The following is a 26,014-nucleotide window of genomic DNA, read 5'->3' on the forward strand; positions in this document are numbered from 1 at the left end:
TTTCAAAACCCCCACCCTGGTGGTGTGCACTCACTCTGCATTCGGTGACACTTGGTAACTTGAAGTCAGCCTCAGTGGGAGTATTTATTCCTGAGAAAACAGCAAACTCTATAAATCAGAGCTTTTTCCTTTTGGATAACTGGTTGTTGAACACATATCAGCACTCACAGAGAATGAAAGGATTAGGTGACTAAACTCTATTCAGCTACCATCACAGTTGTTGACAAAGTAGTTTGATGCTTCATGCTGGAGATAATACATATAAAATGCTGATAACTTTCCTTACAGCAGAGATCTGATGATATGCTGTTACTTTCCACTTACTTTAGATAAATAGGGAGAACATTAACTTTTCCAGGCCACTTAGAACTCTTTAGAGTCTAGAACATCCTGGAAAATAATAATTTCCTGTAAATTTTTCTAGTTCATGATCTGCGTAATAGTAATGTGCAAAACATCAAAACGTTGTCGGGAAAAGCTTCCTCTCTGTCGTCCAAGATTTTAATGATCTCCAATCAGAGCAGAGTTTCAGCTGAGCTCCTGTAATTCTATGCAATAAACCTTTTTCTGTTTTTGTTCCATTACAGAGAATGATGAGCACATCATTCATTGTTCATCTGTCAGCTGTAAACTAATATATGCTAATTGTTTAAAGCATCATTTATTGTATAGTGCCAAAACAGCACCAACCATTTCCTAAATAAATGAACTTATTCAAATTCATAGCTCATTACCTTGGTATAATAATAATTTAGCTGTTTCTATCTCACTGTTAAATTATATAGATTTGTTGATCATACTTTAGGAAAAGCAAAAAAGAATGAATATTTTTAAAAGTAAACTCCCATAGTAGGTCATTTATTACTTTGATTTGGGTTTTTTCTGTGAATTGTATATGTGAAGATGTTATATTCTAAATGTGTTGAAAATATGTTCTTTTAATATAATTTTATTTCTTTTAATATAATCTCTCTTTCCACATTTCTCATTCTGTTTATCATGTGTCTATTTGTAATGCAAACCTCAGCTAAATCCCAAAGGTAAACATGCTCAGTTGCATGGAAATAGAGAAATGTATTTGGTACAAGCCTTGAGTAGACAGCAGAATCATCATCAAACTAGAGCTTTTAGCTAATTTGTAGTCTTTATTTATACTGTTCCATTCAGTGGCTTTTTATTTACGACTTGCTGCTTTAGGTGCTGGAAATGAGCAGCTGGTAGGTGCTAACTAAGCATGCTATTGGGCATTTTGAATATATTATTTCTCTTACTACTCACAAGAATCCTTAAAATGGGACTTATCCTTATCATATTGGTAGAAAAGCAAAATCTTAGAGTTTAAATTAAATTAAATATTTGACTCTTAGGTGCTAAGAGAGTTACAAAGATAAGGAACATATTGTTCTGGCTTTTTAGGGCTTATATTCTAATAGAGGGTTTGAAAATTAAGTATGACTACACTTAGACACACACCTATAACAAGAGACAGCATGTGATGAATTATATAAAGGCATAAAACTATAGTATGTGGAATCACCTTTCCTTAAATTTTGCATATCCAAAATTTAATTCAGCAAACTTTATCAGCTGAGAGGTCTTAGTCAAAGATATGTGTAATGTACATTATGTGTGTCTAAAAAAAAATTCTTCAGCCTTAGGCTAGCCTTTATGCACCTGTGAATCATAGCAACAGGATCAAAAGTCATGACAGCCTAAAAAGATGAAGGCCAGAATATGCAAAGTCAGAATCCTAACTACCAAAGTGCAAAAGTCAAATATGCAGTTAGGATTCAGAAATGAAGGCAAAGAAAAGTAGACAAGACCAATCAGGGAGACATGGGATACACAAGTACCAGGTGGCTTTGGATTTTAAGGTAAAATACCAGAGACAGACATTAAAAATGAGTCATCTTCTATGTCTGCCTAGAGGTGTCATGTATTTCCTGCTGAGATAAAGATATTCCTTATCCTGCAGTTGAGAATCAGTAGTTCCCTGTGAGGTGATGGGACATGAGTGAAACTCCCAAATGGGAAAGGTGAGGCCTGAGGACATACTAGGAGTCAGTGGGAAAGTTTGGTTTAATATTTTATTTTGCTTCATAAACATATTTTTCTGGAATGAATTTCTTGGATATATGTAGAAACAGTTATATTTTTATTATAGCTTAGAGCAGCTCTAAAATAATAAATTTATTGTTGGATAATCTACCTAATATTTCTTTTGTTAAATAAATATATTCCTGGAATTGATACTAAGCCAGTATTCAGCTACTATCTAATCATCATCATCGTCGTCATCACCATTTGTCACTTATTAAACACTTCTTACGTGTCCAATATTGTGCCAAGTGCTGTACGTACATTATCTTATTTAATCCTTGCAGCAAACCTAGGAGATGGGTACAACTGTTGTCCACATTTTAACAGATAAAAAACTGGGACTCAGAAGCAATTAGCCCAAAATCACAAACCTAATAATTTACATAGCCAGGATTCATACCAATGATTCAGTCTCTGTCTAGAACCATGTGCTTTGAATAAGTACATTTACCTTTACTACCTCCTACAGTCAAAACTTAGGACTTTTCATTTGAATTTAGATGATATGATAATCCCATGGGCAGAAGCAAAGAAAAACATAATACCTAAACTGCTTTTCTATCCAATAATAAATTGCTTTTAAAGATATAGATAGCAACATGCTTCCCTTTTTTATTAAAAGTTGTAAGAATGCAAAAGATAAAGTTCCCCCAATACAGTATAGTATCTATGGAACAATTTAATAATTTTGAAAAATTTCTTGAAACATCCATTTTTCATATAAATGAAATGTCCCAAAGATACATAAGTAAAATGAAAGACTTCCATTTGTGTTTCAACTTGAGATCAAATTTAGTTTTAATAAATTCTGTAGAAAAAAGTAAATGTATGTATATCCAACATTGTCTATGTTAGCCAGTATTTACTGGCTATATATGTGTGTGTGTATGTATATATATATATATATATATATATATATATATATATATATATATATGTATTTTTTTTAATATACTGGTTAGCACAGATAATGTTGGCTCCATCCATTGAAATGCTATTCTAGGCAATGGACGAAGACATTGTCATTTAAAGTAAATTGGTTTTGATATTTTTAAATGACAGTAGTTTGAAAAAGAATATCATGGGTTAAAGGTTTTCCAAATAAATCCACTGTAAATAAATAATCTTCCTCTAAAATCAAACATAAGGGTTCTGTTTACATGGCTATTTCTGGGGGGGGAGGCAATGATTTTTGGGGGGAATTTAACTGTATTCTTTTGGATAATTAAGAATTTATCTAACAGAGTCAAAAATGAGAGTGGAGTAAGAAAGACCATATCTCACCTAGTTTAAATATATATTTCTAGATTAAGGATATAGCTATTAAAATTTTATGGAGCCCTCAAAATAATTCTTCTATTTTACACTTGAAGCAAAGGATCGGTTATTAGCTTAAAAATATATAACAAGGTACTGGGAGATCCTGGAGAAAAAACAAACGATCATTTGAATCTGACCTAATGTTTATACTACACCCTATTGCCATTCAACTTTTTTTACCAAAATGTTTATATCGATCTAATGTTTTCAGTGAATTGTTATGCATAAAGGGCTATTTATTAGGTAATGATCATTCAAGTCATGGTAACTGGTTTTATATAAAATAATCATCTTTCTAATGCTTTGTGAAATATGCCAGTATCTATGATTTAAAGGATCTCCATTGTAAAACTGACCAAATAAGGATTTTTCAGCCTTATGTTTAAGTGCATATTAACAAGAAAAATCTATTAGCAGATAGTCTCTTAACACAGCAATAGCCATCAGGTAGTAATGATATAGTAATAATACTGGCTACATTATTTTATATTATGCCAGATACCAAACATCTGTTATCTCTAAATTTCAGAACAGCCCTGCAGAGAAGATACAGTTTTCCTTATTATTTTATAAACAGAGTATTAAAGGTGAAATAATTTGCTCAAGATCACCCAGCTAGTATGAGTTTTCCTTACTCCAGGTTTTTCAGACTTCAAAGTCTATTCCTTTTTACGTCCCACATGTCATTAACATAAAGCATTTATGATGATTTTCAGTTTACCAGAATATTTGAACACCCAGAACACGCTGCACCCTGGCTGTGTCAGATAACCATCTAATTATTTCAATTCCAGGAAGTTTGTACCCTTGTAAATAATAATGACTTTTTTTAGTATTTCTAGGATTCATCAAAATTCCAGCAACTACTCAGAAATTAAACTTTCTCTTTTCTCTTGGATTTTCTTTTTTAAAAAGTTAGTGTTTTAATAAGTAGATTTTGTATTATCTCTAGGTTATCAGTGAGGCATCATGGATTAAAGAGAAAATTGATGCTATTAAAATTGGTTTTTATAAGTTACAATGGCAACTTCATCATACTTTTTTTTTCAAACTTTATTCAGAAATAAAAAAATTCTGCTCCCTAATATTAAGCCAAATGTTTGTTTCCCAGATTTTACCTAAATGTTCTTCCCTGAGGCCATTGCTGTTGTGAAACTGTTTTAATGGCCTTCATTGGGGTGTGGTGAAATGCTCTAATTGCCTTTGCTGAAAACAAAGGTTTCACATAAATTGAATTTTTCTTTTAGGATAATTGCCATTCACTTTTGTTTCAAATGCAACTGAGTGGGGTTTTGCAGTATCCTCTGTGGACAATTAAAGTGCTGAAATAGGAGAAGCGAATAATTGCTTTGTGTGGTAATACTGACAACTTCTGCGTGTTTGTCAATCTGTGTTAACAGTATCGATCAGGATGGGATCCTCATAGAGGGGCAGATAATATTTCCACTAAATCTTCGGACAGTGATGTAAGTGATATATCTGCGGTTTCAAGGACTAGTAGTGCTTCTCGTTTCAGCAGCACAAGCTACATGTCTGTCCAATCAGAACGGCCAAGAGGAAACAAGAAGATCAGGTGAGTAAGGGGATATTAGCAGGAAATTTTTCTAAATGTATTTTAGAAGATCTTTATTTTTCTTTGGGTACATATGAAATCCTTCATTTCTAAAAGGGTAATATATGTCATTAATGCAATAAGAACTTACTTTTTGTTATACTTTGGTCTATATTTCAAACTTCTTGCCCAGAAAAGTTTTATAGAACTTAAAATAATTTTCTTGCTAGATAATTTGAAATAATATCATTAGTTTTTTGTGTGTGTTATTTAAAAGTATTTTCTATTACTATATCTTTACTGAAATAAAAGTATTGGATAATGAAAACTTATATTTTTAATGTTCTAAGGAATATGAAAAATCATACTGTAGAGGGTTTTTTCCCCTAGTTGAATAATTTCAGTGATTCAGAAAACATAAGAACATTATTTTTTTAGTAGGATACTGTCTCATCCTCCTGAAACTTCTGTAAATGCCTGGGAAATGTAATCATTTTCTCAATAAAATTTATAAATGTATGTTAGTATAAATTTCATTATCACCTAACCTATAGATTTTTATGGGTATCTGAACTAAGTTTTTTTTTATTCCTATTGGATCCAAAAAAATCTGTAAGGGAGAGCCCACAACCTTTTTCATGCAGCTTTGTAACAGGAAAATATGACTTAAAAGCAATTATGATTAAGTGTTGCTTACACAGTGCTTCTCTGATATACAGTGGGAAAAAGTTTTCAGTGCTTAAAAGATACAATTTTTATTAATGCTTTAGTAGTTTTCATTACTTTTCTAATTAATCTTGTGTGCTTTTTTTTTTAACTCTTTCTTTTTTTGTGTTTATTTGCATGCCTTCAATTTGTGTTGCTTTCAAAAGGCCAAAGGGAATAGAAGAGGGAGGGAAAGAAGGGGATAAGCATGAAGAGATAGTTCATGAGGAGGAAGAGGTAAAGGAAGAAAGAATTAATGAGAACGAGAAAGGGAAAGAGATCACAAAAACATGTAATAAGGAGAAAAACAGAGAATCAGAAGACGAGGGAAAAACACAAGATATACCTAAGCAAGGGAAAGAAAAAGAACAGTGGAATAAAGAGGATTTGCAAAAGCAATTCTCACAAGATGACGACAGGTAAAATTTGCTTATTTTTGTAGACATTTACCATTAGTAACATTGTCCTTTTTCCTACTCCTAAAAACTATTTTGCCATTTACATTTGGTTTATTTTCTTGTGTTGTATCTATTTAGCTTCTAACACAACTAATTCATATGTTGGCAAATTATTATCAGGTTGATTTGTTAAACAGTCTTCAGTTTGTATAGACTAGTTCTGAAGTCTGATTTATTGGGTTTTCAAGTTCTTTTTGACTAGGTAAATCAAAGATAAATTTCCCTTCAGTTCTTTTAGCATGAATTACTATGCATTTTCCCCATTTGTAGACTCAAAACCTTTAAAATGAGATTTTGGAAGGGGCTGAAAAAATTTAGCCTGCTTTCTGAGAAATATTATATACTGGAAATGAACTTTTAAAATGAGTGGCAAAATAGATAGCAGAAAAAACAGGCTTTATTCAGTCTCTGAATAAAGAAAAAGGGCAAGTCCCTTGCCTCGTTATGGTTTTCTGGTGGATTCTAGTGCAGTTTTGTAAGGAGGATTGTGAAGCAGAAACTGCTTTCTGAAAAGAAAAGGTAGATGCCCCACAGCTTATTAGAACACAAACATGCTGAGTTAGGCCCCTCTGGAGATTCATTTAGCTACAGAAACTGCCGAAGAAGGAACTTTAAACAGGGGAGAAAGGGAAAAAACATAAGCAGCAAGGCATGGAACCAACTAAGTTTTCATTTTCATAACACAATGCACGAAGTAAGTACGAAGCCATCGTTACAGTCCTGTACTGAAAGTCAAGTCAGCACAGGTACGGAGTAGATTTCACCTTTCTGTCTGAGGAGATGAGATTTCTCTATTTGCATTTATTTGAGACTGAGAATTGCCAATTGTGTACATGTAGGAGGAATTTGGTTTTCTAGTAGTCAATCTAGAATTTGATTTTGTGTTAGAATGAACTTGGTATAGTAAATACATCCTATTATAAGCGAAATACTGCTTTATTATACCTAAATCCAATCACTATGTGTGCTTTACTCAAAATCAGTGAGAAAGATAATTGGGATAAATGTTTACCCCTTGGGTATACAGTTCAGTGGTTTAATTCTATGACACTTCCCTTTTTGTCTCAGATTGGTATATTTATATCTGTGATCTATGAAGGTTTCTATGTAACAGACATGAAATCCAAAAGTGAATATTAACTTAAATATATTTGGTGATTTCAGCCTAAACTAGTAATTTCAAGTCTGTTTGTTGTTTATCTTGATAATTATATTGGTTTATTAATGAAGGCCGTTTTTCTGATTTATTGACATAAGGTCATTTCATCATTAATTCACAGAGAAAGCTTTCTAAGGTTTCTTTGGAAAGAGACATAGAGCTTCCTTTTTTCCAAAAGCAGAGCAAAATGGGAGCTTCTAATGTGTTTTCTTTTTTATAAACTGTGTAGAGAACACAGGAGCCCCTTGGTGTTTGCCTGGAGCCAAAAGCCTACGTTAGCATACCTAGCATGGAGAGGAGAAGTTTGGAGATGATTACAACCTTAAGTTCTTGATTTTTAGTATTACTTTCTTTACCATTTTCCTCTTGAAAAGAGCACATTATTCTACACAGAAAAGGGAAAGATGGTTCACTCCTAGCAATGAGTCATCAGGGCGCTGTGCTCTGCTTTCAGTAACTGTATAATACCTCCAGAACTGTAAACCCCAGGGGACCAGGCTAATGACTCTAGGGAAATACATTCCATAAGATGGCAAAAAATATCCACTACAATTTGTGAGAAAATGTTGGTGTTGCTAATTAATTATTTCAGGATAGGATCTTGAATTTACTTTCATTTCTCAAAATAAAATGAACTGTCTTTATTCTGAGGGAAATGATGTCTAAGTGCTGCCAATAACATTTTGTTTTGGTAGTTGATGAACACAATCACAGATTATTTAAATGCTGAAAACAACTTATATGCTTGTACAATAGTATTGGAAATAATCTTATTCTATAAATACACCACTGATGTTTACTTGTAATCCAAATTTTGTAAAGGAAAGAAATTTCTGACTTCAGAATTTAAGTGTTTATAGCAATGCTAGTATACTTAAAATTAACAAAGTGACTATGATGAACTAAAGCCATTTTAGTTGCTATTTTGTTACAATAATTGGCTCTCATTGCCTGATGCAGAATTTTATTGTTTGTATTATAGTAAGCCTATTAAAGCAAGTCTTCTCAGTGTACAAGTGGGAAATGAAAGGCAAAAAGTAAATTCAAAAAAAGTGCATTAAATATTCAAATATAATATTTTCAAAGTTGATTAATAAATAATACATTCATATTTAGCTATTTATATTTACACACATGTATATTAGCATGGTTAAATGCCCCTATACCACTAATGATTATTTGATAATAATTTCTAGAAAATCCAAAATCATAATTACCATTTAAAATATTTTTTCTCACTCTGTGAATATGGATATGCTTTAAATTTTATATCTATGTTTGCTGATTATATACCAGAGATATGTAGTAAGCTGACTCAGAAAAAAAGTGTTTAGAGGTAAGGAACAATCATTCATTCAGCCAGTATTTATTTTAAAAATTTCTCAGTCAATGTACTATGAACTGGGGATAGAAATGAAATTAAGCATGTCTAAACCTCTGATTCTGAGGGTGAAGCAGTTTCTTAGCCTTGTGTGGATGGATGTTTAAGAATAGCTCTTTATCCAAAAAATGTCGTCAAGCTGTCTAAGCAAATTCATAAGAATATTTGATGAATGAATTTGGTACACAAGATGCGATCTTAAGTAAATCTGCAGCGGAAGTTAGAAAAACAAATATTGAAAAGTGTAGCATTGTCAAAGCCAACAACAGTGGTAGCTTTGTGCTCAAATTACTCATCCATTCCCCGAGGTTCTGTTCTGGGCATATAAGACAAAAAAAAAAAAATTCAGGAAACTAGTTATCTATAAATTTTTAGTTCTCAGACATGCCTATAAATGGTATGGAATTATATTTTCTCTTTTTAAAAGAAATGTTTTTGAGATAGGGAAATTTTTTAAAGGAAAGAGATGGCATCACTTCAAATATTAATGAATAGCTGTTTTTAAAAGACTTAAGTCATCTAAATTAGTAGCAAAGTTCTTATAGTCTGTAGAAGGGCAAGAAGAATAATTGTTAATGAAATATTTATTACTGCTAACACAGGAATCAGAGTTACAGATCATAGTTAAAATGTGATAACACTTTTTCCTGGCTTTTTAAATAAAACTTGGTGTGTACCGCATATTTACGCCTGTGTTATATAGATCTTTAAAAGGGAAGCAGTATATCCCATGCAAATAATTAAGGATTCGGAACCTAAAATAACTGGATTCTCGTTCTGACTCTGTCACGTGTCCCTACCCACTTTGGCTGGGGTGTTTTTGCTTGTCACATAGAGGAATGGATGGTTTACACTCTTTTTCATAGTTTAGATGAATGTAGCACACAGGCAAACAGGAAAGTAAGCATCTTTCTGTTACGTGGAAGATTTGTCTTTATTATCATGAACTCAAAGAAATAATCGGGACTGTGACTAACCACCAGTAGGACAAACAGCTCAACACGTTTCTGTCATTTGGCAGATGTTTCCAAAATTTAGATGACCATTTGTAATGTTTTACTGACCACTGAGTTTCTTTTGTTTTGTTTTTTGGAAGTATGTCTCAGTGCTGACCCATCCCCAGGGCATTATGCTGTTCCCACTGTTGTATTACTGATGGCTCATGTCTCCCCTTTCTCCTTGAAGCTATCTTCTGGTTAATACCACTGACGATCTTACAAGCTCAAGTAATGCCTCTTCTGTTTTATGATTGTGCATAAAAAGGGAACTTTTTAAAAACACGTGAATATCACTCTTAGAATTTTGATACTGTGAGGGCCCAGGAATTTGCATTTTTAAAACAAACACCCCCCCTCCCCCTGCACCAAGTGGTTATGATACTATCTTTGTTCTCTTTTGGGTTGCTTATGTTCCTAGTGAATTCTAAAATCAGCTTGTCAATTTGGGAGGAAAAAGGCAGCTGGGATTTTGATCGGTATTATGTTTAATTAGATCAATTTGGGAGTAATGCCATTTTAGAAAATATTATCTTCCAATCCATGAGCACAAGATGTTCCCTTTTTAAAGCTTACTGTTCTTTCAGTGGTGCTTCATGGATTTCATTGTACACATTTTGTGCTTCTTTTATTAAATTTATTCTTTGTATTTTTTGATGCTATTGTAGATGGAATTGTTTTATTCATTTCATTAATTTACTTTTATGTATTGGTCTTGAAACCTACAACCTTCCTATATTCATTTATTAGCTCTAAAAGTTTTTAGTTGATTCCTTAGGATATTCTGTATAAGAGATGACATCATCTGTGACATGTGAATAAAGGTAGTTTTACTTCCTCCTTCCCGATCTGAATGCCTTATATTTCTTTTTCTTGTCTGGCCAAAATGATCACTACAGTGTTAAATAGAAATGCTCATGGAAACTTCTTAAAAGAAACAGCCAAAGAGAACTACTTTGCATTAGCTCTAAAAAGCATTTTTGGGGATATTGTCTCCAATATCACTTATCCATTTTAGAATAGTCTGTGTAAAACTTGCTTTTAAAATTTTATGAGTAGCTCTTTTAAAGAATTGATGTGTCTGCTTCACTGAAAACAAAACAGTATAGCCCATTATGTGTTCTTCTTATCAAGTCTATCAGGAAATTCAGGTTCATAGCCAAAGACGTGATAGTTCCATTCATTTTCTTGAACTACATTGTGTTAAAAATCATTATATTGTATATAATAATCGACATTTTTCCTTTTGTCTCCTTAATGAGGCTTTGCATCTTTACTCCCATTTTATTACAATTGTGTTATGTAACTTTTCTTTAAAAACTGCCTCAAATTATATACACTGCTAAATCTTAACAGTTTTCATATTTTATCATGCCAACCTTTAGAATTCAACCCCATTACATTCTCTTCTTGAAATGCTTTTTTTATCTCAGCTCTTGTTATTGTACACTCCTTTAGTTCTCTATCCATCTCTCTCACCACCTATGTCTTCTCTGTGAGTTTTCTATCCACCCCTCCCATGTTGATATTTTCCAGAATCCCATCCTAGGCCCTCTTTTCTCTTCATGTTGTGTCTTGATAGTACTTTCTCCCATGGCTTCCAATACATCCGTAGATTGATGACTTCCAGTTCTGTATTTCCAGCCCAGATCACGTCCTTAATCATCTGCCAGATCTATCTAATCCTGTTCTGGCCATCTTCTTGTCTGTCCTGAGGACGTACCAAGCTCAGCATGTAAAATTAAGTTCATCATGCCCCTTATAGAACAGTCAACCAAATTTAATAACCTCCTTCTCCTTTTGTGCTCTCTTTCTCAGTGAGTGGTACCAGCATCCTCATACGTGCCCAAATCAGGAACATGGTCTTGACTCTACTAGTCCCTCTGCACTGAGCACAATCCCCTCCCTCTAATCTCCAAGTCTTATTGATTCTGAGGCTTAATTATCTCTGAAATATGTCCATTCCTCCGTAAACCTATTTCTACTTCCATAATTTAAGCTATTATCTCTTGTGGAGATTAGTTTAGTAGGAAAATCTTATCTTTTAAAAATAATAGCCCATAAATCTGAGCTCGTTGTGCTAATAGCATAAAAAATGAGTGGTCAGTTTCCCTGAAGTAGTTCATTTATAAATTGTATACTTTTAAAAGATGAACTTTATACTGTATGAATTATATCTTATAAAATGCTCAAAAGGTCTCTGCAGAACCAAAGAAATCTATATTCTATGTTGCTTCTTCAGTAAGTGTTATGAGTATAGTAGTGATAAAATGCAGATGATAGTCTGTTTAGGGTTAAGTTTGTCAAGCATTTTTTTTCTATTCCAATACTCCTTAAGAGCCATCTTTCTCTAAAATGTTCTTTCTCTTTTTTAAAACTCTTGCATGCATTTTTAACATCACCAGGGTGCTGAAGATGAATAAAACACAGATCTTATCCTCAAGAAGAGGTGATGATTTTCATTTCCCTTTTATGTGAAAAAGATAAATTTCCCCACATTTATCTTTTTCACATAAATATAATTGTTGGCCTAAAACTGTGATCTCTCTGTGTGTGTGTTATAGAAATAAGCTATTCTCATAAAAATTTAGGAAAACTACTGGGTTAAATGTTGAGTCTCCATTTTATTATTTTCCCTGTGTGGTAAATTTGAGTGTGCTGTGACTTCACAGTCTCCATATTGGATCAATGAAAGTGAGACATTTGAGATTTGATCATGTATATGGTCTGAAGAGAAAGAGCGTTTAAAGATAGAAGTACTGAAAAGGCACAGCTACTAGAATAAGAAGCTGGACGTGGAGGAGGGGTTTGGTCAGAAGCACAGGTGGATGGATTGGCTCAAACCAGAAGAGAGACAGGTAATAAAATAGATCAGTTATTAGACAGGGAGTTGGGAAGTTGGTTGTGACTGCCTGATGGCCCTAATGTTCTCAGTCACATAGAAATAAGAATATAAAGGTTTGCAAGCTGAATTTGAGATTTGATTTGAAGATTTGGAATAATCACTGAAGAGAATACGGAAAAGTCGCTGACCAAAGACAAATTAAAAAGTTGATAAATAGTTCTGCAGATCTGACTGATGATTGGAGACCAGCCATTTCAAGAGACACCTACATGAGAGAGTAGTGCAATCTTTTCTAGCAGCACTGAGCCCATCCAAGCGTAGAAACGGAAGTCAGATTGTAGCATTTGTGGAGGAGTGGGAGTTTTGATGGGGTTGTTGGGAAAATAGCAGTGGAAAGCAATTGAGGATGCTTGTGTAACTGTCAGTGTTAAGACAAGAAGGAGGAAATATTCAAACGGGAACTGATAGACTAGAAGAATACAGAGAAAATCCAAGAATTGGAAAACTAATCATGTCTTAAAAAAACAAGTTTAGGGTGCTGGGAGGGTAAGAGATTTTTTAGTTAGAGTATATAATTGAAACTTAAGATTTTGTAGTAGGGCTATTTTCATTAGTTGACAAATTCTAAGACAAGCATTGGAGTAAGGAGAAAAGTGGATGAAAAGAATAAATACAGAGGTAACTGGAGATAAATGAGTTTTGAAATTATGAGGCATTTGGTTGAGTCTTCTTGATGAACACTTGTGTTTCATAGAGTTATGAGAATTGGGGAATTGAAAAGACTAAGCCAGTTCCTAAAGGCTTCGTGAATGAGCCAGTGGCCATGATAGGGAGAAAGTTTAAAAAAGGATTGGTATATATTGGCACAGCCAGAAGTCATGAACTGCAAAAATAATTTAAACTTTTTTAAAAAGTAGAAGAGAAATATATATATATATTTTTTAAAGAGCCAGTAATTAGAAATATGACAACCTATAAAAAAAGGTTTTGTTACTGGAGAGGACTTCAAGGGAAGCAGTGTCTTAACTCAACTAGGATTTAGTTAAGACAGTAGTTAAAAGGGTTACGAATGAGTAGGAAGCGTGGAACTTTGTAACAGTGCCACCTGGCTTTCGCTTTGCTTCTGGGGTCGCCACATTTTCAGCATGGTCGTAATATACTTACACTTTATTACTACATCTCTTTTCTTTGATATGAAATGGGAGTCAGCGTTAATTAAAGTTTACTCTCACATCTTACACAAATTTTAAGAGACATACAGTTTAATTGACTTTGTAATGTAATCATTATTAGCAATTTCTGTAAATTTGTTTTTCTGTGGAGACTGGTTATTCTATCCTGTTATTACACAAAAAATCTTACTCAGAGTTTCCTACCCAGATTCATTTTTAATGATGACTTAATTTAATTGTGGTTAGAATAGCAATTGAAGATTATATCCCTTTAAAATGTCGACTAGTGTTTATTTATATATTACATTTTTGTTTTCTGGCATCACCAGTATTGATTAATCTATAGGTAAATAATGTTTCTATAGACTTATCTGCTAAAATGGGTACAATTTGTTTTTATGCTCTTTTTTACATTTATTTCTAACATTTTCCTTACTGGCTGTATGTTAGAGAGTAATATAAATTTAGTGTGAAAGTAAGAAATAATTAAATTGTAATGACTTCTACCATACAAATAATAGCAGTAGAAAAAAACTGCTGCAGTAGCTTCCATCATATTCAATATTTATTTTTACAAGTCAAAAAGGACAGTTAGCCCACAACTTATTCTAAACTAAATGCAATATTCTGACCTGTGGCTCCTAATAGAGCAAGTACCCTTCAGGATGAACAAACTTAACCTATAGAAGTTTGATTTTTATAGAAATAATAAAAATAAGATCAAGTTTGAAGTCAAAGGATTTCCATGCATGAGTATTGCTGTGTTAGATGCCAGTATATCAGTACAGTGTGGTATTATATAGTATAGCTTCATTTTCAAATTCTGATTCTCCATATAGAAAAGGAAGCAAAAGTCAAAAAAAGAAAATCCACAAACACCTGGCCTGAGATTTTAGAACCTTAATGACACAATTCCAGGCTTTAATTTTTAGTCTTGATGCCAGCCTTTCACACTTACTGACCCTTCTCCTTACGGGCTCTTGCTTTTGTTCCTTTGTGTGTTTGCTCACATCGATTCTCGCGTCTAACATGTGGCTTCCTGCTTTCTCTTTGTGCGTAAAGTACCTGCCCATTTTTTAATACCCAACTCAAATACCAGTTCATCCAGAGATCTCTTCTCTTCCTTCACAATTTATGTAATATTCTGTTACAGTAAGTTTCTTTTGTGGCCCTCACTTTCCTCCCCTGTGGTATCATTAATTATGTGTACATTCAATCTACCATGGTTGACCATTAGCTAGCCTTTTGAGGATACAGTATATCTATCATTTTTATCTTGTTGTTGTTTTGCTTCCTAATATCTACAGTATTTCACACATAGTAAGTAAGCACTCAGTAACAGTTTGTATGTGAATGTATGAATGAGTAAGATCCTAAGAAAGCAGTGAGTTTCGAGGTGTGGAGAGCTTGTGACACAGTGCTTCGGGCACAGTGCAGTACCCAACGTGCTCATCTCAATCTTCTTTGGCAGAAGTCTTTAAATAGGCCAAGAGATCTTTCTTCCCCCCAATGAAAAGAAACCTATTTCAGAAGTCAGTGAAATTTACTTCAGAGGAATTTGTTTTATGACACACATGTATTCCATTTAGGAAAGATTTGGTTGGTTGGTTTACTGATTTGATTGGTTGGTTTATTCATTTGATATATGATGAATGATAATCATTATTTTATAGGTAAAAATCCTGTATGAAGTCTAACAAAAATGGGAGAAAAACATACAAGAAGAGATAACAAAAGTGTTCATTAGGCAGTATTTAAAGATTAGACAAACTCATACCAATCTAATGTGCCTCAAAAGAATAGTGTAAAATGAATTCTCAAATCCTGTTGAAAGGTGCAAAGATGAGAGAAATGATAATCCTTTGGGGATGGCAAAAATAAGAAACTTTGTAAATTAGTCTTCTGAGACTTTCTATCAAAATATTTTGAATAGATGATGTGTAGCACTTAATACTGAAGTTATCTGAAGACAACTGCATATTTTCAGGTCACTAAGACTAAATCAACTTTAAGTTACTATTTCTGTTTATCATGGACCATGAATTACTACCTTACATGGTACACCTGTCATGTGCAGAGACTTAGCCTTCCAGTCTGGCACGTTGGGGATTCAGCCGGCTTGCTTTGCAAAGTTGTGAATAAGAACTTGATGCCATGTTACACTGACTCACAGTAAGCATGATATCACTTATCATCATCCAAAATTTATTTTTAGTATTATAATAAGTAATACCTAAGTCTTCCGAAAATATACATGAGAGACAATATAGCACGATGGTTAAAACTTAGCTCTGGATTCAGAAAGAGCAGGATTGAATCGTGGTTCTGCCGGTTCTAACAATATCAACTTGGGCAAATAAAAACCACCTTCTTCACCTGGATATTAGGGGTAATAATAGCAATTTTCTTGCAGGGTTGCCATCAAAATTAAGTGAGATTATGTCCTTATAGATCTTAACATCATTCCTGACACAAGATAAGCATTTGATGTACAGTAGAGACTGATAAAGAAAGAAACAGAAAGGAGACAGAAAATAAATTTATAAAATTCTCACTTTTTTTTTAGCTTTTTAGAACTGCATATGTCATAGAAACTTCTCTATAACACTTTGCCAGATGACAATTAGAATAAGATAGATCCTTCTTACATTTTGTACAAGAGAAAATAATATCTGAAATATAAAAAGATTTCATTGTAAGTAGTAAGATGATTTCAAAAAGTATTATGGTAGAGATTCTGGAAAATGTTTATGAGATTTGTTTCATAGTTTGAAGTGATTGACCTTTAATGGTCTTGGAATTAAAATGATTTTGTTCCTTAAATTGCCTTCATTTATTCAGCAAATATTTTTTAACTTCTTCTCTGTGCCACATCCTGTGCTAAAATACTGGATAACAAGACCAAATCCCTACCCTCAAAGAGCTTGAAGTCTAGAGAGAAGATAGAGAAGTAAATAAATGCTTACAAAATAGAGTAAAATTGTAAAAAGTGATTTTAATATGTGATTTGATAATACTTCCCTTTAGTAAAACATTTAATAAACCACTTAATTATCTCATTTAAAGCTCTCTACTAACTTTGAAGTGCAGGTGTGTGGAAAATTGAAGTTATAGATTATCTAAATTGCCCATTATTAAATAATTTAAGTGTCAAGGTAGCAATAGAAAACACAACTTTTGACAACAAAATCCAGTGTTCCTCCTACCTCACCTGTACAGTGCCTTTAGAATAAATGAACTGAGGCAGGAAGAGATAGTTGACTCAGCATTATCTAAGATAAGAAAACAGTCTCAGAGGAAAATCGGCAAATTCTTATAAGCCTCTAACCATTTGAAGAGTCCTTCTGAATTAATAGCTTAAGAACATATTTGAAGAGCTTTGTTAAACAGTTGTCTTAGCTCTGATGCAAACCGAGCATAAGGCTTTTAAAAATTTAAAAAGTAATTAAAATTAAAACATTATTTTACACTTGAGTCTCCTAGGTCCTCCTACTTAGTCTTTTTAAAAAGATCTTCCTACTGTATAAATCTGAAAGGGTCTCCAGCGAAAATCAGTCAGCAATGTAAGAATGTGAAGTGTGAATACTTAGAAATATAAAAACAGTCTTTTAAATCAGTGTTTTCCAAGTGTATTTTCAGAAATTGATCCCATGAGCTGACGCTTAAAAGTAAATGGTTTTAAGATCAATAAATTTGTTCTACGTATGCTGCCCTTATCTTCTCAGAGTATAATCAGCACTCCGAGAAGGTCTGTTGTGTTTAAACCAACGTTCCCCAAACTTTACAATGGACTCTTTTAATGTAATGCTTCCAAAATTTGACAAACTTTGATTTCCCATTTCTAACTTTGGCTTCCATTATCTCAGCAAAATAAATATTTTTACTCTTGCTGACTTACACGTAAATTATGCTACAAAATTTGAGGTTGCCCAGAAGAACTCCTTAGAGCTGAGAAAACTTACTATAGGGATTGATCCTGTCCCTAAAGAAGCAGACTGGTGAGACTAGGAAAAGAATCGTAAAATCAGGTAGGAATTAGCAAATCCAACAAAGAGGGAAAAGTACTATCCAAGAAATATGAGATAAGATTTAGCTTTCAAGTAATGACACTGCTACATAATACATTATAGCTTATATAGTTTAACAAATATGAACATTCATCATATTTGCTGACTTTATACATATACTTTAAAGTTTAATTCACTCTGTTATTTAGGGAATCACTTATCCTGTCTGTGCTTCGAATAACACATTTGCTTGGGACCATTAGTTGCAGAGATTAAAGGAGATTGCAGGTGTAGGGCTCCGTTTATGTCACGTATACATGTGTGTATGTACTTGTGTGTGTGTGTGTGTGCACATGTGTGTATATGCCATACTGTAATCTAGCACATGCTTGGTAGAAATCTCCACTTCCCAATTTCCCCCTTCATCAGTTGTTCCATCTTACTCTAACTTAATGACTTCTTATTTCTGATTTCTTAGACCCCCAGAGTTGGCTTTACATTATTATTTAATGGTTATGTGGTCCTTGACTCCCATATCTAGTATCTTAACACATCATTAAACTTGACTATTTCACCATTCATTGGAATATACTCCTCTTCATTAAAAGAATTACGTCTATATAGGAGAAGCAAGAAAATTCTTTTATGTTTAAGGATATATAAAATATTCATCAAGGTCTATCAATATGATGATGAGTGAATATTATAAGGGAAATATTTATATATTCTTTTGTTAATGTAGAACTACTTCATTGTCCTGTTACACATTCAAAATCTTCACTTTATTGTAATCATTTTTAATAAGTAATAATGTTAGTATCATATTTGAAGTGATTTATTGGTTAAAATTTTATTTTGTGTATCAATACTAATACACATATATTCATACATTATACAGTACATGTATACATATGTATATATTATGAGATTTTAACAGTAAACTTGAGAGATTGACAGAACAGGTTTTATTATTTACATTTTGAGATAAGGATTCTCCTTGTTTAATATTCTGATGCTTCTCTAATGAAGTGAATTTGAAATTTAGGATGAATCTGTATAAGTGGTTATCACTGCAAAAATGGAAAGATCCTGTGATTTAGGCACGCTCTTCTCAGAGAACAGCGATACTTAGGGAGGACTGAAGGTTTAGCTTCATGGAAGCAGAGTCTTCACCTGTTCTGGCACTGCTGTGTTCCCAGTCCCCAACGCAGCGTAGGCCTGCAACAAATATTGTGGAAGAATGAATGGATGAATGAATGCCTAACTATTTCAGTAATTTTTACAGATGTTTTTTCTTTGAAACAGCTGAATTTAGACAAGGGATTAGAAAGGTAATTCTAAAAGATAAAGTTTTTAAAATACAAAGTAATTAGATAAAATTGAGTGCTTTTTCCCACTAATCTTTTAACTGCTATGAAGTATTGTAATCATCGTATTCCCTCTTCTTGACTGTAATTTTACTTATTAACGACTCACAAAATCTTAATGTAGCGCTTCTCTTTCATAGCCAGACTCTTATACATGAAAAACCACAAACCATTATTGGCAGATACTTTAGAAGTTACCTGGTACTCTGAATAGAAAGTAGGACTCCCCCATATCAGTGATCCCCAAACCACGTTCACAAACACATCACCAGGGGAACTTTTTAAAAACATTAATTCTGTGCCCTTGACATGAGAATCCTGTTCCAGTATCTCTAGATGTGATTATCATCTGAAAAGTAAACCAAGTTATATTTAAACCACTGTTTATATATATATATATATATATATATATATATATATATTCATATATCACAGATACTATAATAAATTATTTTAATATATGTGTAAAAGAGGGATATATATATATATATATATATATAAAACCAGTGTGTTAAAATTCTATATTATTTAATATATATACACACATATATAATTCTTCTTTGGTGCCATTCTTCATGTTTTTTAGAGACTTTATGCTCCAACAGACTGCTCCCCCATCAAGTCCTATTGAGGACCACTCCAGGATATTTAAGCAATTCGTTGATATTTTTAATCAACAGTTTTTAGTCTTTCTACCACAGTGTAAGCTGAGATAATGGAATAATAGCACACACACGAAAAAGGTAAAACTAACCACAGATAAGGAAAATTTCAAATCATGATCTATTTCATAGATATTTTCTGTTATGTAGCTTGTATAGTTAAGTTTAATAAATCTAAATTATTAAAGATCTGAATTTGTCTTTAGCAAGTATATTCTTCTGATGTTAGAATTTCTAGTTTATGTCAGGTTTTATTTCTACTGGAAATAATTTCTACATGAAAAGTAATTCTCCAAATATGTTTAAAATATTCTGTTATTTTTTACCTTTAAGACCAAAACAACACATACCCAAGGGAAATTCTGTTTTGGTATTTAAATAGCATTTTTTTCTGGAATAAAGTTTTGTCTTGTTCCATTGGTCTCTACTACATTTATATCTGCATTTTGCTTGCTATGTACATGTTGTTTCTCCATTTGAAGTTATTGCACAATTTAATATTAAATCAGTCATACATCTTGTATAGAAAGGTTGCAAATAGCTTCAAAATGTGAGAACTTACCTCTTTAGCACGATTTTAAAACATTACAGGTTTGAAACAATGATGTAAAATAACACAGGAAAAGGAAGTTGAAAGATGAAGAAAAGAACAAAAATATTGAAAGGATAAGTTAATATATTTTATTTAAGAAATATATAAATTATGCTGTAAAGCATTTTATTAGTCTTTTGTGTAAAATCAAATCTAGTCATTAGTAGTATTTAAAACTTTAGAAATTTGCTCATAAATGTTAATAGCTAATATTCCTGTTAGCCAAAGTAAGACTCTAGAACCATCTCATTTATTCTGAAAAATCTGACAGTTCCATTCTTCTGAAGTGATGGATTAGATATCCATGCCTTAATCTTCAGCAGAGTTGAACTTTTTTGCTAAACTTTTAGCAAAATAAATAGTGTAGGAATAACAGTTGCACCTTATTTCTTTTTATTTCAGCAATACTTGTCTATTCAAAAGGGTGTTTTATTCATTAAGTCAATGATTAAGTTTCTTCAGTGCTAGATTGACATTAGCATGCTTGATGTCTTTACTGAGTCATTAAGTATCTCTCATTCCAGTGTTTGCATATTTATAATGAAAATCACATGCCAGAAAAATGCCTTAATGACCTTTCGGCTGTTTGGTGAGAAGGAGGCTAGGATTATTACCTTTATTAGAACAAAATCTTTAATTATTCTTCCTAGCATTGTAGAAACAATTGCTCAGTGTTTCTGGTATTGGCCAACTAGAAACTAACTAGATTTGTTATTAGTGATATTTTATTCCCAGGCTTTACCAGAAATAGGAAAGTGACCATAGAAACTACCTACACCAAGATAATGGAGACTTCTTATAAAGGCAACTTTCATAGAATTTTCTCCAGATTTATTAAGCATAACTTCTGTGACTCCTGCAGTTATCGTGTTCTAATACTAGTCTGGGGATCTTCAGGTCAAAAGTCCTATAGGGGGCAAGAATGTAATATAAATGGTGCAAATCAGATTTGAGAACAAGGTAGTGTTGGGAGCTCTAGCCAACTGGAGAGCACATGCTCCCTTTGAAGGGGGAAACTGCTGCTCAGCTGCCGCTCGGCGCTGTCACACAGGGATGCAGGCAGGATGCCAGATCTGATGTTTCAGGAGACCATGACCCCTAATTCTTATTTTAACTTTGTAAACAACTCTTCTGGACAAAGAAAGTATATCAGTGGGCCAGATTCACCATATGAGCCACCGGCTTAAAGCTGAAATAGTAATTATTGTTGGAATAATGACCCTGAGTTACTTAAAGTTCCAAATGAACAAAAGAGGAATAAGTTGTATTCTTCATTTGTCCTAAGTCAGAAAACTGCACATATGTTTTAGAACATTCTTTAATAATGTATGTATAGATTAATCAGAATATTGCATTTCTAAACTATTCATGTTAATGATTATCTAGATAGGTAGTTAGATGATAGATAGATAGATACAAACAAAGCTTTGGCTCTGCCACATTTTCATCAGATAACAAGCAAAATAATAGGATATTATATGTAATTGTTGTGCATAACACTATAAAGCCCTTAACAGATACAAAAGGAAGTTTTGTAATGGGTTTTAAGTGTCTAGGAGTGAAGCTAATTATAGAAATGTGAAATAAGTATAAACAAATGATGTTGCCCATCTGGAAGTCTATGTTTTCTATATTTTACAATATGGCTACCTAGATTAAGAGGAAATTAAGTTAAGCTTCATTGGGATTGCTAGAAAATAGGAAACAGTTAAATTGGTTCTAAAAGTGGTTTTATTAAAAGCAGGTCTTTAAATGCAAAATTAAATAACTATTCTTGATTGGTTTACAAGGGTTTACATGGTACACAGTGAGTTAGACCGAATTTGATATGTTTAGCTAGTGGTTTTGTAATTTTGGAGATACTGAAACAGTATTGTTTTTAACTCTGATCAAATGTGTGTCTACAACCAAACTGCATGGCATTATTATAATTATAACGTAGTAATTATTATTATTTGTAAAGATAGATAAGAATTCTTTTTTAAAAAAAAATTCTTATTTCTATTGGTCTAACAAGTGTAAATAGTAGTAGTAATACACTTTACCGATATATTTTTTAAACAATAAAGACCTTTTCTTATTATCACTCTAAGTGTAATAAAACATTGTGTGGGTTTGGAATAATACTGTGTGCAGTGACTAACATCAATGACTAAGCTTTGGGAATCTGCTCACAGCCTTGCCTTCATTTTTTTGATCTAGTAACTCAGAAATTTATTTGTACAAGTTTAATTCAGCTTTGTCCAAAATTCATCACACTGTTCATAATAATATTTAAATTACATAAATGATATATATGAGCATACAGTGTGTATATTGGCATATTTCTGTATTTCATGGTTATCTTATAATTTAATGCATTCAAACAGGTTTACAGCTTTAGGGTAGTGGGACTTTAAATTTGTGTAGGAATATATTCTTTTGAAAGAAAATTTATCTTTGAGAATTTCCAGAGAATGTAATTATGAGCGAAATAATCTTGGCATTTTCTATTGATTGTTTTTTGTGGAGTATTGTCTCTGCTTTAATCAGCAAAACTCAATATCTTAAGTATTTGGGAAACTTTGTCTTATCTCTTATACTGAATTCTGAGATATTTACATAGCTTTATCAAATCTCTAGTTGCCCTCAGGCTGCCCAATATCTATATACACTTATATATCTTACTGTATAATTTAAGGGAATTCTTAAGTCATTGAGTTGATTTTTACTAGGACAATAATATTATGATTACAAAGACTGTTTAATTTCAATAGAAATGGACAGCAGTTCTGGACAGAATATGCCAGAACTTCTGTTGGCATGGGCTACTGAAGATTTCAGCAGAAGAAATAAGTTATGAGAAAAAAATAAAAATACGTCTAATGACTAAGAGAGTTACCTCAATGATAGAGGAAGTTTCCTTTTTTTAATTCTATTTTATCTGTTTATTATGGTAGATAAAAAAATTTTAATTTTAGAATTCTTTATGTAGTGGGAGAGATAACTTATTACTATAAAGGAAGAACTTTATAAGAAGGAGTTTATGAGAATTTCATAGGAAAAAACTTGGTAAGTATATTCACTCTATTTCCAGTTGGTAGTCATAAATTCTTAAAGTTTCATGGTTAGTGTACATAAAACATTTTTTTAAATTATTGTATAGAACCAAAATTTTTACATGCCTATAGTGCTTTAGGCATGCTATAAATCTAGATTTTAATCTATATATATTTAGCAGTTAAAGAAAAACGCTTGGCAAAATATACTTTGCCCTTAAGTTTGAACAGTAAAATTTCCAAGAAAGTTCAAAATGTCCTAGTATTCATTTATTCATTAGAGTAAGGTTGTCTAAATGTTAATTTTTAAAGATTAATTTTAAGTTAAAAATTATGGTATATTATCCATTTTTGTTTACTTCTAAATTTGATTTCTCAGTGTTCTCTCTGAAACAAAATTTATGGTACAAATAAAGCACGTCTGTTCCAGCAGTCAGCTTCTACTTAATATGTGTCTGTATCCTAGGTTGGTGTTGAGTAAGGGCAGTTTAGCCATTCTTGCCTGTCATATTGCTGCAGTCTTGCTCAAAAAAAAAAACCTGATGGTGACTGAAAAACTGCAGTGTCCTAGAGCCAGCAAAAATGGCACACCCTTATCTGTTACTTGAACAGCAAAAGCAAATGCATTTATGGATAGAAATTTTGATTGGGGTTAATATTCTGTCATGTTTAATAAAACAATTATTTCAGAACTCTATTTCTACTTAAACATAGTAGAGCTCATATATTTTTTGACAAATGTAGAGCACATTGTAATAAGTAGAGTTAATGTTCGATAATTTTCCTAGCATATTTGCATGTCACAGTAGAAGCAGCATTCAACTGAATAGGTTCTACTTCCATCTGGTGATGAGCAAGCTCTCTGTGAGACCTGGGGCAGGTGTTTTCATTTCTCAGTTTTCTCACTCCTATGGAGAACAAACCAGGTGATACCCAAGTCTCTTTCACCAATTCGACTCAGATTTGTCATCATAATTTTAACATTTAAGTAACATTTAATGTAAACATTAAACATTTAATCTAAACTGCAAAGAATATGAGCTAGGTCTTAGTTTATGTTTGAAAAATGAATGCTTAATAGTTTTTGCTTTTACCCAATAATATAAAGCTTATTTATATTATCATTTGAATGAGCCATTTAATTCCTCTAGTTAGTATTGATAATTTCTTGAAAAAATACCTAGCAACTTTTTCATCTGTATTTTCTACCTCCATTGGATAATTTTGAGATGTGTTTCTAGGCTATGATCTTCATGAGGGTGAAGACAATATATTAGTCTTTTCTGTATTGAGCAACCAAAAATAATCATTTGTTCTCAATGAGAAATATTGTCTTAGATTAAATAAATAACTCATTAACTAAGAAAGTTAAGGGCTATTCTTATGCACGCTTTTGGTTTATTTTATAACACAGTGTGTAATCAAATTAAACAATGATTTTTATTTAAAACTTTTTAAACAAGTTTTCTAGGAAAAAATACTGGGATGGTAGTCTTAGGCAGGTCAAAGCTAGTGGAGGACCTGGACATTTAAATAATTATAACACAATATTATAACTGCTATTATAAAGATTATTCAATAACTGAAATTTTCATAGTTACATATATTGAATGTTATAAAGTTAGACAAATAATCAATGATTCTTCATTTTCCTCATATAAAGAAATAAATGTAAAGGGGAGAGTCTTGGGAGATACCAGTCAAGTTTTAAAGCACAAATGCACATTTTAAAGCACAAATGCACAACTGGGAAGTTGCACCATATTCCAGCATATGATGCATTAATTCAGCATATTACTATTCCAATTAATCTGAAAATTAAGTTACTTTAGTTTGGTTTTAATAAGGTGGTGGACTGGAGAGGTAGCAAGAGGGGACAAGAGAAGGAAAAATCCAGGAGTATTACAAAGAATGAATCAACAGGGTTTGCTTTGATTGAGTTACTTTGTTCATTTATTCAACGACCATGTATTGAGTGCTTGTTAAGTGCCAGGCCCTATTCTGTGTGCTTGGGGTACAACAGTGAACTCACAGACAAACTTACTGCCCTCATGGAGCTTGCATTCTGATGGAGGAGACTGACAAGGAAGAAAATATATTGGGTGTGAGATGAGAGTAGAGCAGGACGACAGTGTGCGCTAGAATGGAAGGAGACGGAAACGCTGCCTCACTGCCTGGAGAGCAGGTGCAGATATGAATCCAGGAAGTCAGTGCAGGTTTAAGAATTGTGAGCTTTGTGTGGAGCCTGAAATTAACAAGGGTGAAGGGAATAGATGGTGAGATTAGTCCTGATAACGGAGGTGAGGCTTTGTTTGCTGGAGCTGGGGTTTCTAACCAGGAGCACACAGAGGTCCCTTAGGGCCGTGGTGACTGAGGGGTGATCTTACAAGGAGCCACTGATGCTCAAGGGTTTCCTCTTGACCTGATGTAGGGAGCAAGGGGAAAGGAAGAGTTGGAAACCTCAGTGTTCATATTTTTGGTAGCTATGACTGTTGACAGAAAAATTGAGAAATTCAAAAGATTAGGAGTTTTGAGCAGATGAAGAGTAAAAAATTTTTAAATTTTTTAAAGTAAGGCATGAATTTGGCCTGAAGCAGATTAGAGTGGATCTGCATCTTTCTGTTTAGATTCACACGTGTAATCTGTTTAAAAGGAAGCAAG

The 26,014-nt window shown here is 32.8% G+C and overlaps 1 protein-coding gene across 5 annotated transcripts in view; it reads left to right on the forward strand.

Moving 5' to 3' along the window:
- Positions 1 to 26,014, forward strand: part of RIMS2 (regulating synaptic membrane exocytosis 2) — a 436,528-nt gene that overhangs the window by 309,211 nt on the left and 101,303 nt on the right. For 4 of the 5 annotated variants that reach the window (XM_072949585.1, XM_072949586.1, XM_072949591.1 and 1 more), the window contains one exon: positions 4,821 to 4,993. In XM_072949585.1, coding sequence (XP_072805686.1) covers positions 4,821 to 4,993 — 173 coding nt within the window. Of the gene's footprint in view, positions 1 to 4,820; positions 4,994 to 6,010; positions 6,097 to 26,014 lie in introns of those variants that run through there. The other variant, XM_072949588.1, reaches the window with a different exon arrangement.

This window comes from Vicugna pacos, chromosome 25, assembly GCF_048564905.1.
Source record: "Vicugna pacos chromosome 25, VicPac4, whole genome shotgun sequence".
NCBI lineage: Eukaryota > Metazoa > Chordata > Mammalia > Artiodactyla > Camelidae > Vicugna > Vicugna pacos.